Source organism: Lampetra fluviatilis, chromosome 47 (assembly GCF_964198595.1).
Source record: "Lampetra fluviatilis chromosome 47, kcLamFluv1.1, whole genome shotgun sequence".
Taxonomy (NCBI): Eukaryota; Metazoa; Chordata; class Hyperoartia; order Petromyzontiformes; family Petromyzontidae; genus Lampetra; species Lampetra fluviatilis.
The window spans coordinates 9,210,797-9,223,188 of NC_136321.1; the positions used below are offsets into that span (position 1 = coordinate 9,210,797).

General features: G+C 47.9%; 1 protein-coding gene across 2 annotated transcripts in view; it reads left to right on the top strand.

Moving 5' to 3' along the window:
* Positions 1-12,392, top strand: part of ASCC3 (activating signal cointegrator 1 complex subunit 3) — a 108,209-nt gene that overhangs the window by 17,616 nt on the left and 78,201 nt on the right. For both annotated transcript variants that reach the window (XM_078877367.1, XM_078877368.1), the window contains exons 12-17: positions 533-697; positions 4,691-4,867; positions 5,559-5,630; positions 8,258-8,392; positions 9,031-9,222; positions 9,607-9,831. In XM_078877367.1, the coding sequence (XP_078733493.1) occupies positions 533-697; positions 4,691-4,867; positions 5,559-5,630; positions 8,258-8,392; positions 9,031-9,222; positions 9,607-9,831 (966 nt within the window). The remainder of the gene's footprint in view (positions 1-532; positions 698-4,690; positions 4,868-5,558; positions 5,631-8,257; positions 8,393-9,030; positions 9,223-9,606; positions 9,832-12,392) is intronic.

Consider the following 12,392-nt stretch of genomic DNA (forward strand, 5'->3'; position numbering starts at 1 on the left):
ATCACCACCATCCTTATCATCATGATTTGCATCAATATTGTCATAATTCTCACCTTTACAGCCATCATCGTTATCGCTGCAACCACAGTCCCACGAGCATCATCTTCAGCATTGTTTTCATCATCATCGTCACTACCATCGCCTAGTAAATTATTACCAAACCCTCATCCCTCTCACTGCCAGCAGCATAATCACCACCACTCATGCTGCTACCACCACCACTATCACCATCATCTTCACCATGACCACTACTCATTTTGGGGTGAATAAACTGAGCACCGCTCGGTTAGGCTCGATCACTTGGTCAAACTCGGTGTCGCAAGTCAGGGTCCCCCAACTGAAGCACAACCCATCCGTGTAAACAAATCGCATAAATGCCACGGCTTCTTTGCTGCAGCTGCCACAGTCGCACCTTACGTGGACATTTATAAAAGTACGACCACACATTTGGAATTCCCCGTGTGCCTCTCCTCTCCCCGCTCACCTCTCTCCAACCCCTCCCCTGCGCACTGCGTCTCTCGGCCGGCGACAGATGCTGGTGACGACTCCGGAGAAGTGGGACGTGGTGACGCGCAAGAGCGTGGGCGACGTGGCCCTGAGCCAGCTCGTGCGCCTGCTCATCCTCGACGAAGTCCACCTCCTCCACGACGACCGGGGGCCCGTCCTCGAGAGCCTGGTCGCGCGCACTCTGCGCCAGGTGAACTCGCCCGCTCCGCCCTATCCACCTTCTCGATTGCCCTATCGTCCGCTGTGTTGCTCGCTCAATCGCTCGTCCCCGCTCACTCGTTTATTCGCTCATGCGTTCATTCGTTGAATTTGCCCACTCGGTCGCTTGCTCGCTCACTGTTTTGGGGGATTGCTGACTCGCACAGCCGCGCACTTGTATTCACTTGCCAGCTCGCTCGCCGTGTCGCTCGCCCGCTCACTCGTTAGTTTGCTCACTTGCTCACTCGTTCATTCGTTTATTACTCACTCAGACACTCAATCGCTCGCTCATTTTTTTCGGTGGCTTGCTCACGCGTTTACGCACTGGCTCACTCGCATGTTCGCTGTATCGCTCACATGATCATTTTAACACTCAGTCACTCGCTTAATAACTGGTTCACTCACTAACGAATACATTTCCTCATTTGTAAACACAATCACTTGTTCATTCGTAGGCAAACTATGTCGCTCACTGAATCAACCATAGACAAACGAATTTGCTCACTCGCTCATGTGAGCACTCGCAGTACGCTTGATTGTTCACTTATATTCAATTAGCATTTGAAAAATATCGACCATCCTAACACTTGTCCACAATGTCTCCTGTGTTGTATAAGTCACACAATGCATTTGAGAGACCTCTGCTTCCCCCTGCCCCCCCAAAACAACAACAAAAAATTCCTTATTCTTCTTCTTTTAATAAAGTTCTATCTATTGACAAAAGCAGAAAATTTAATTTCCGGTAGCAGTTGGCCATTACAATTTTGCTGCATGCGGAACTACACTGAGGTCGTTTTGACCGAGAGCCATGTATTATCCCGCCCGTATTGTCGTGATCCAATTTCAGTTCTCGTTGCGTCCGTGATGTATGTCACGTAGACCTGTCGCCGTGACCCAGCCGCCGTTGTCTGCCTAACCAAGTGTTCAATTTACATTCTTTTGACTTCGGAGCTCAAATGATAAAGAACCCTATTACCTGCGCCATAAGGGAGCCTGTGTTGAAAGTGTCTCGGGTTTTTGTGCGTATTTGCTCTTGTTAGTTTTAAGTTTTTTTGATGCATACCCCCTGCTCTCCGCATTAACGTGAACATTCACTGATTGCACTTGCCATCATTAATGCAGCCACAACGTCATAACAATCATTCATGGCATGAGCAGCACCAACAGCGGTAATGCCACTATCATAATTGGTATCACAATCAGCAGCAATAGCATCATTTTTATCAGAAGCAACAGCAATAGCATCATTATTGTAATTCTCATTGCTCGGAGCAAACAACAGCACTGTCATCATTAGCAAGCAGCAGCAGCTTTAGCTGCCAAAACCTTTTGGGCTGCAGAGCTTGAGTGCGTACCATTTGCCAGAGTTGAATCTTGAAAAAAAAAGTTTATTTTTTCTGCTGAAGCACATTTTACGACAGCCTAACCATACCCCCTTTTTTCACAAACTCAACAAATCTGGCAAACCTGTAAGGTAATACACAAAAGCCCTTTAACTGACAAGAGAGGCAATATTGATACGCACATTTGCATCGATTTGGTTGATCTATTGTTGGATGAGGGCCTCCCCCAGACTATGCAAGTCCTGAGATGTAGGAGTGTAGAAGTACAGTACAACAGCGGATTTTACAGCACTGCTGCATGCTCCGCATAGTGTAGCCGGACAGCCTATAATACCTGTTATGCTCGGTGGTTGCTAATCCAGGCACTCTCCAGGTTCAGAGATAGTGATCGATGAAGGCCAGGTCCGTAGTTGCGGAGCAATCACGTGGGGTATAACAGTGGATCGTGCCGCACTGCTGCGCTGCTTCACGCAAGAGGTACTATTTTTGTTACGAATCGGAAATTAAAACCGTAAATCTCAGCTTTTGCTGACTCACGGCTTTGGTCTGGCATCAGCTCCGCTTTCAGAGAACTGCAATGTGTAACTGAAAATCACTTGGGTTTTATTAGCATTTGTGTTTGTACGGGACTTGCGTTCCACATTTACCGAATTGCGCTTATGCGCTGCATATTAATCGGTGGGCAGTTCCCGCGCGGCATATATAGTTTTACGCCAAATAAGCAGGAAAGCTAGGCCGAGTGAACTTGGACGTCTTGTGTAAAAGAGCTTGATAGCTCATCCGATTTCTCGAGTGTAACAAAACATCACGATTCTCATTCTGAACGTCGTGGAGCCAACGGTTGTGGGGTTTTTTATTTCTTACGATCCAGCTGTTGGCGTCGTCAAAACACCACGCGGTGGAATTGCGGAAGGCTGAAGGGTGGCAACGGCTCGCGATGTGGCGGCGAATTTCTGACGAACAGCGTGGGGGGGCGGGGGGACGGGCGGGCGGGGGGGCGGGCGGTTTTGCGTTTCGTGCGACGTGACAACTTTTGCGGTTTTATCTTTGGCAAACGGCTCGTCGCCATCTCGAATGCTAAGTCGCCGATGAGAGATGCGCTCGTGTACTAATATATACACGCTGCAATTTTTTCCACCCAATTTGGCTTGCTTGTGATGAGGTTTTTTTTTTCTTTTTTACTGCATGTGACAAAGAAAAACTAATTTGCAAAGGTGATTAGTGCCGGGAGATTATAACATTTAGTTTTAAAACAGATGAGCAGATTAACTCGGGAGTTTCATTAATGAGTAAATAAATATAAATTACCATGCAGATGAAAGGGTGGTGGTTTATCCAACAGTGAGACCTTTATATAATTAGTGAGCGATAATGCTCAAACTTTCTGATTTAGCCCCAGGTGTTGACTTATTTATAGTCAACAGATTGGATATGTTGTGTTTATTTTCGAACACAGTTGCTGAGCACAGGGTCAAAGGACCAAAACGTCTGGCGGTCAGCAACAAATGGCATTGTCAGAGTTGTAATCATTTAGATTTAACATGTATATTGCATTGAGCTTAGTTATCAGATATTGGGAATGTAAATAGAAAAATTGATGTGTATATTAATGAATGACCGCTTGGAGAAAGTATGGTCATGGTGGTTACCGCTTTCTGTAAAATGATGATTGATGATATATCCTGAAACACCATCATCGAGTCTCTAGCAACTTTAATGGGAGGTTTCTGCCAAGGCTAGTTTTGTGTCCAGTGCCTGCACTTTGATTGTTAATCTCGGTTGCTGAACACGGGCCCAGAATCCCAAATCACCCCGTGGCTGGCGACAAACAGCATTGTTAAAGTTGTAATAGATACGATTTAACACGTTTCTTTAATCGAACAAGGTTGTTATAAGAACTTTGAGGGGGGGGGGGGGGGAAGTGGTGAAGAGATGATGAGAGGGAATGTCAAAGTGGGGCAGTGGCGAGGGCTGACGCAGAAAGTGTTGAGACCTGCAGGGTGGTGGTTGAACACCTAAACCAGTGGTGGGTGGGCGACCTGCAGCTCGCGGTCCGTTTGCGTACCCGTAGAGCCCCTCGTGGTGTCGGGGTGTCTAGGGTGACGCGTATAATCCGTTGTGTATGTATGTTGAACTTCTTTCGCACCGTTCGTAGCCAGCCGTGCTACTCGTAGGTGCTGAGTGCTAATCGGAGGTGCGGAGTTGTGAGTGTAAAATCAACATTAAGTGAAAAGTCGTTACATACAAGGTGGTCAAATTTCCTTGGTAAAGTGGAAGGGCGCTGCCCTGCAATTACTTGGTCATGACACTGCTGGCTTCCACTAGGGTGAGAGCTCAAGGGCCGTCTAAACAGGTGGGAGTACCCACACTTTGCCCCACTACAGACTGATTCCCCTGCACTTCTAACGTTTTCTGTATTGTTGTAACTTTCTGACCCCATGCCCCAACTGGATGCCTGTGTAAAAATAGCTCCAGTCTAATTAAAGATGATTTATTTCCTGTTTAGTTTGCTGTCCTTCCCCCGCACCTTCGATTAAGCACGGTTGGCTACGTACGTAGCGAAAGAAGCTCAACATACATACACACGTACATGCATTCTGATTGTAGAATCGCGCCGTTAAACCCGCTGTGTCCGACTGCAGGTGGAGAGCACTCAGAGCATGATTCGCATCGTGGGTCTGTCGGCAACCCTGCCCAACTACCTGGACGTGGCACGGTTCCTGCACGTGAACCCGTACATCGGCCTCTTCTTCTTCGACAGCCGCTTCCGGCCCGTGCCCCTGAGCCAGACGTTCATCGGCGTCAAGACGACCAACAAGGTGTGCCTGTCAGTTTGGGAAAACTCCGCAGTTTGTTTCGTAGCGATGTTGAGATTACGCACCGCAGCAGCAATCATCACCCCCCCCCCCCCAACCAGTAAACTAAACTATTTTACCAGGTAACATCCCACTGAGGAATATCGCTATTTTTTCCAAGAAGTGACCTGGTCGCAAATGATAGCTCAACGAAGTGGCTCATAGAGTGTTTGGCTGCAATTTATAGCAGCCAAGTTTATAGCAGAGGAGGCAAGACTTGTTTTCGAGTGGTACCCAGTGGTACGTGAATCTGCATCTTTATTTATCCTGGAAACGTCCGATGAGCTATATGAAGCTCTTTTTCACAGCAAGTTGGTCAGTGCCCAAAGGAAAGAGCTAATGTCAGATGGTGGTAGTAGAGGGACATAGAGATTTGACGTTGAAGGACTTGTTAACCGCAACAAAGGAAATACCTAAAGCCAGATATTGCCAATTTGAACTATGAGCGATCCTTGAAAGACGTTTTTACCGTGCAGTAAGTGGCGGATGCTCAGAGTTACTTACGCTGAGAGACTGAAAGAGGGACACATGCATTAGACAAGATCTGGTTAGAAATGTCATTTTATTTTTTTGTGATTGAAAGCAAGCTGCATTGGCTGCAGGAGACGTGTATGCACATGCGCTGCTGTCTTCGCTCTAATTGTTTGCCTCACAGATGCAGCAAATGCACGACATGGATGAAGTGTGTTATGATAAAGTTCTGGAGCAAGTCAAGGCTGGACACCAGGTTGGTTTTTTTTTCTCTCCCCGAATAGTTTATGGTCGGGGTATGTATGTGCATATATGTTGAACTTCTTTCGCACCGTACGTAGCCAACCGTGCTAATCAGAGGTGCGGCGGTAACAGTGTCGCTTAACTTTCCTGGGACGGTCATCTCACTGGGGGTCTTGTGACATCTTGTCAGAAGTGTCCTGTGTTGGGACGCTTGGCCAATTTCAATGTGGGTGAAAACCGGAGGGAGGGCCTGGAGAAAATCCAGGCATTTGCTGAAATAATATTCAAATTTGACGTGCTGCATTATCATGAATGGACACTCCAATTATTAGTTTTGTTATTCACTTAATATGTTGATGCTGTCACAGGCCCACTATTGTTGTATCATCAGAAATGTGCCCAGTGTTGTCAGATCCCAAGCCTGGGTAACGCTTTGTAGCACTCGGATAGGCGACTACCACACACAGCGGGATGTTTCGTCCTGAGGGCTTTGATTCACGCGCAGGAGAGGGCAGTTTAACACGTAGGCTTTTTAACACGCAGGAGAGGGCAAAGACATTGTTGTACTGCACTTCAACGGTCCCACAACCGTGCTTATCCACCAACACCGAACCCGCACTGACCGACGTGGTGAAGTACGGTTAAATATCCCCCATGCCCCACATAGTATGGGTAATCTGTCATCCAGCAGTGGATTGACAATAGGGCTGCACGTATCCTGTGGTACAGCATTTAAACCGAGCGAGATGTTACGCCACATGCAATACAGAAATGATTGGTGGATCACTTGGATTTGTGAAACTCATAAACCTACTGGGGTTGTTAATTTGGCAAGATGGCGGCAGTACAGCAAGTGGCTTCGCGAATCGATTTTCATAAGGTGACGTCTTCTAAATGGACCTCCCCCTCCATTAATAATAATTAGCGGGTGACGTCACTCCACATGGGGGGCGAGTCGCCTCCTCCCCCCTCCTCAGCGTCAACTTACAACCCTCACTACATGTCACGCGATCTCCGTAACGCTGTTGAGACATAGAAGTAAAATGGACATAATGAACAAGGGATTATAACCTTTAAATGAAATAGGTCTGTGTCAACGCGGCGTTATAAATTGCACACGGATTGATGCAATGAATATCACGTCACGGTCTGCTTTTCGCTTGCAAGTTTCAGATTTACTGAAATAAACCCGTCCTTAGATGGGCAAAAGGCTAGTACACATTTACCAACAATGATCAACGGAAACAAAATTGAAAACACATCACATCTCAGCTTGGCTCCTAACATCTTCTTCACGTCCATGAAGCATCTCACGGTATTGCAATTGGCATGTAGAGCTGACTGTTCCGACCGTGTTCAGGGGCTGCTTTAACGTCGAGGAATATAAACGTATATTTTTAAGAATCAAAAATAATGAATCGCTGGCCCCGTAAACTTTTACAAAGATATAAAAATGGGAATGGTGTTCTAGCAACGTGGGCGCTTGCTGTACGTTTTGAATTTACGAGATTAACTGGTGAGTGCTTTCAAAACTGCACTCGCACGTATGCACGTCGGCAGCAGCATCTCAAAACCGCCAAGGATGGCATCAGTTCAAACAATAACTTCACGTTTTATACACGTATTAAATTATGGATTTTTCCGCAATTTTTCGCTATCACAAAACCCTTACAAAGCCAAACATAAATAAGTTTTGGTATACGCCGCCTCTCTTATAGCTCCCAAGGCTCTCACAAAGGGTTGATGATTCCTGAGTTTCTGTAACAGTTACTATAAAAAAAGTGATTAATATAGTAAAATCAGCAACATTTGACATTACTTGGTGATGCTGCTGCATTGACAGCGGTGCTTCAGCAGATTTATAACCAAAAACAAACTCAACAATTTGTTAGTAACACTGTGGCCCTAAAATAAAATTTATATTAAGTAAAAATGTTTGGGTAAATAGGACCCGGCTCATTATTGTTTGAATGTTATTAAAAAAAATGTTTTTACAATTAACTCTCCAGGCATAATTTGAAAGTAGATGCTGAGTTGGCACATGTTACCAAGGGTGGTAAGACATTTCAAAAGACTTGGGAGCCTAATAAGAATGGGTTCTGTCACTCCGGGGTTCAACTTCTGAATGCAGGGAGCTTCATTAATCTCTCCTCTCGGGAACGGAGTGAACGATCAGGGACATACGGGGGAGGGGGAGCGGGGGGGGGGGAATCAATTTGTAAGAGGAAGTGAGATGATGACCTCTTATATTCCCACAGTGGTACCGATTTTTAACAACCGCAGGGGAATAATGGGCTGCGCTGACTCAAGATTTAAAACTCGTCCTTTCGCCTGCAAATAGCGAGTGTCATACGCCGACCACATGTTATTTATATCTTGTAAAATTGGAAAATGAAATAAAAATCTGGGAGAAAAAAACCCGGTAAAATTGTCCCAAACCGCGCGTGGAAAGATCTCCATTGCCCATTCACTATCGCGCACCATGCCTATTAAAAAAAATGTTCCGCGCGAAGACGCAAGCTCACGCGGACGAACGCACGTCCGGTCGGACCGGCGGACTTCTCAAGGCGTGGAGTGGGCTGTGATTCGAAGGCGTGATTCTAAAGCGTTTGCGCATCGCCTCCACTTGGCGCTGCCCAGGTCATGGTGTTCGTGCACGCTCGCAATGCCACCGTCCGCACGGCCATGGCTCTGCGAGAGATGGCGAAGAACAACGGGGAGGCGGGGTTCTTCACGCCGCCGCAGTCAGCCGAGTACGGCACGGCGTTCAAGCAGGTGAGGGCGGCGGGCGCTGGAAGTTGATGAAATCGGACACCCGACGAAATCGACGATCAGCGATCGGCCCGTATATGGAACAAAGTAGGCGTGGCGTTGCCCGTTGGGGCACGTCTTTGCCCACGTATGGTCTTGTGAAACCCGTATCGAGGTGTCTGTTGTATCGACTCTGCTCGCGGTCGATCCGACGGCCAAGTTAAGAGTATCGATGCATTGAGGGCTAATCGGCGCGTCGATTCATTGGCAGGCGATCCATGGATTGAGTAATTCCATTGGTTAGTAAAGCTTCAAATTAAATGCCTCTTTTTTTTGATTGGCTAACATCTGCACGATCGGTGAATCACCCGTGGTCCGTTTTTATTGTACTACAGCGCACATCGAACAAAGTTAGGGCCGCGCGGACCCCAGCTGCCTCCTGTGGCCCCTATGGCACTCTGGTGAGGCAGCGCGCGAGCCCCAAGTGACCTCTTACGGTCCTGGATGGGGTGGCGGCTCTCTTGATCTCCTTTTGACCCCCTTCCACCAGCAGTGACTTGAGCAAGCAATCCTCCAGGGCTGCACGTTTTTGCGTGCTCCCAGTGTGGTATTACCGACGGCGTTCGTCCTCCTCCTCCTCCACGCGTGCCCCTCGAGTGCAGGTGGAGCGCTCCCGCAACAAGCCGATGCGCGAGCTGTTTCCGGACGGCTTCAGCACGCACCACGCCGGCATGCTGCGGCCCGACCGCTCGCTCGTCGAAGGGCTCTTCTCGCGCGGGTTCGTGCGCGTCCTCGTGTGCACTGCCACGCTCGCCTGGGGCGTCAACCTGCCCGCCCACGCTGTCATCATCAAGGTGCGACCGCGGTGGTGGCTGCCCCCCGGTTCAGCGGTGCGGCGGACGCGGCGTCGACGTCGTGATCGGCAGCGGCATCGCTGTTGTTGGCAGGAGCTGCATTAGCAACAGTGACGGCACCATGGTCATCGTCACCAGTAATAGCAGCTGTGCTATCACAAGATGATTTAATTGCTGCAACACCATCTTGGGTAGCGACAGAACAACGCCGTTATTGTTTACAGCGGTGGCACAGCATCGTCGGCGTTGTCGTCGTCTTCGCCTTTTCATCCGCGGCGGCGGTAGCAGCCGCGTTGTTGCAGATGTCGTCGTCATCGTCAATAGTAGCATGCAGCATCATCGTCGACTTCGACTGTAGCATTATCGTTATTGTCACCAACACAGGGCACGCAAATCTACGACGCCAAGCGCGGCACCTTCGTGGACCTCGGCGCGCTGGACGTGATGCAGATCTTCGGGCGCGCCGGGCGGCCCCAGTACGACACGTTCGGCCTCGGCATCATCATCACGTCGCACGACAAGCTCGGCCGCTACCTCACGCTGCTGACTCAGCAGAACCCCATCGAGAGCCAGTTCCAGGCCAGCCTGCAGGACAACCTGAACGCGGAGGTGCGTACGGGAGAGAGCGCCGCACTTGGCGACGCTCAAGCCGAACGGCCACGGTTGGTTGTCCGTTGAATTTGTGGTGTCCGGTCGCAGTGGGATAGGAGGTGGCGGCGCTTTGTGCACCGAGAATGCTGTGTGGGTGATAGGATGAATCGGGCTTAGCCACAGCTGCGTACATAGTGTGTACATATGCTCTGAAGAAGGTCCATTGCCAGAAACGTCACAGATTAAAATATACATTTTTCCCGTGAGGCCACAGTGTTTATTGTAATGAATACACGTCAACCGCTTGCAACTTTTTGACGTTAAATGCAGTTTTAAATCTGCAGGGGGCAGTAAAGCCTGAGGAAGGTTTTTGAGTACATAGTATTGCCGTCTGTGTGTGTGTGTTTCCAAGTGGTGTCCATCCAATACGTGATTTGTTTTGTTTATGAAAAGCTGTTGTTCATTGCCTATGTTTTGTTCCTACTTGTCTGGAGTCCAACTTTTCAGCCTTCTTTGAAAGTAAAACGTAACAAATTTGTACATCGGGCACTTAGTGAAGGTGGAATTGAGAAGAGAATTATGAAATGAAGGCACGGACGAGGATGAGTTTTAGTGCTTTCGATCCCAACCCTGACGCGCGTATATTTGGAGTTTGCATGTTCTCTCTCTCTGTGGTCGTGTGGATTTTTCTCCGGTTTTTCCCTCATTTACAATCACCATCCGTGTAGAGTATTTGACTGCTGTGCATTTCTGTATGATGATCAGCCACTTCATTGGGCTATCACTTGTGGCCAGGTCGCTTCTGAATGATAAAATAAAATAAAAATGTAGTTTTTAAAAAAAAATATTGCATTTTGCCAGCTAAAACATGCTGATCAGAACTATGGACACTGATTACGAAAAATGTAACTGGAGATAAAAGGTGTGCAAAGAAGCATGGGGAGATGTACGTTGGGGAATTACACTTAGAGACTGGTGGAGTCTCATTGGAATCAGGGAACAAATGCAAATCAGAGCCATCGTGTTGATTTCATGTAAGTAAACATATAAGCAAGCAGATACCTTCATGTGCATCAATATGTTTCTGCACATAAGAAATAAACGCATGTATTACACAAACCATCGTCCCCACGGCCTTCTGGGAGTGCTTAACTTGAGCAGTATGGATTCAGTCCAAGCAAATGAGTGGGATACAAAGCTGGAGGGAATGACGACAGCCAGTGGACAAGCCTAGTAATTTATTGGCAGTATAATGCAAATCCGAGAGAGGATTACCACCACAGAAATGGAACAATGAGATCGGCTCGTGTGAAGAAGTTAAATGGATTGTGGCATTACTGGTACTGCAAGGCGTGTCAGTAGCATGGTGAGGCCTTCATCTCTGAATGGATAGATAATTGGCCCGATGATGGTAATAATAATGATGCCTCTGGCAGATATCAATGAACAATAATCGCTCGCCTCGGGCCCCTTTCCACGCCGCTGTTATTACAACTGTGCCATTAGCCGCCAATAAATCACCGCGCGCATCACGCGATGGTAAATTTGTCACGTACGGGGGCAGGCGTCTGGCCCGCTCCGTGTCCTCCTGCGGTGGTCGTCGTCGTACCTGTTGCACAGATGCACACGCTCGGCTGGAAATTCAGAGAGAGCCCCCCCCCCCCCCCAGGTCATTTGGCGCTGACCTGCGTGACTCGTGCCTTTCATCGGCAGCCTCATCAAACTTGGCACGGAGGAGTTGCCATAACAAAAGAAAGGGCTTGCGTTGCCCATGCGTTTTTTGTTTTGTTCGTGCTCCGTGGGTTTTGTAACAAATGTCTATTTTTTTTTTGTCTGGATCTGCCGTTACGGGTGAGAGGTCTTCAATGCGGTTTGCCTATTTAAGTGTTTGTAAAAAGGGAATCGGTCAAAATGTAGAGCATTTGCCCCGCGAATAATACTAACAAAAAGAAAGCCGAGGAGCATTTGACAAAAACCTATTATCGTTATATTGCTATTCATCATTGTCATTGTCACGTTTAGAGTGGGCGAGTCGGTCAACGTGTCAGCATCATTGGCTCAGGACTTGTGCTGAAACCTGATATTGAATGTAACCTACTGGGGGGTTGTCAGTTTATTATCAGTTTTTTGCGATAGCCGTTTGTCAAATCGATTCCTAAAGTCATGGACTCGATGTCTGGCCAGGTGGCTCGGCAGCAGAGAGAGCGGCTCGCAGTCATAAGGCTGCGAGTTCAATTCCTGGTTAAGGGGGGTTGACTCAGCCGCCCATCATCCCTCGGGGGGGTCGATAAAATTAAGACTACTTTGTGGGGAAGCCAACAGTGATTGTCCGATAGAGAGACTTGTCTCCACCATTGGGAATGTAAAACGTCCACCATATTCATGTTTATATCTCTGTATAATATAATGCAGCATGTATAGGGGTGGTAGCCAGAGGTTGGTGGCCAATTGAAATACCTCAAGCCAGATGATGCTCGTGATGACCTTTTGTTCACGTTATGTTATTGCATGTTTATCTAGGAAAGCTTTGCCAAATCTCATGACTATTTCAGGGAGAGTTCCTGCCGAGTTTTCGCGAC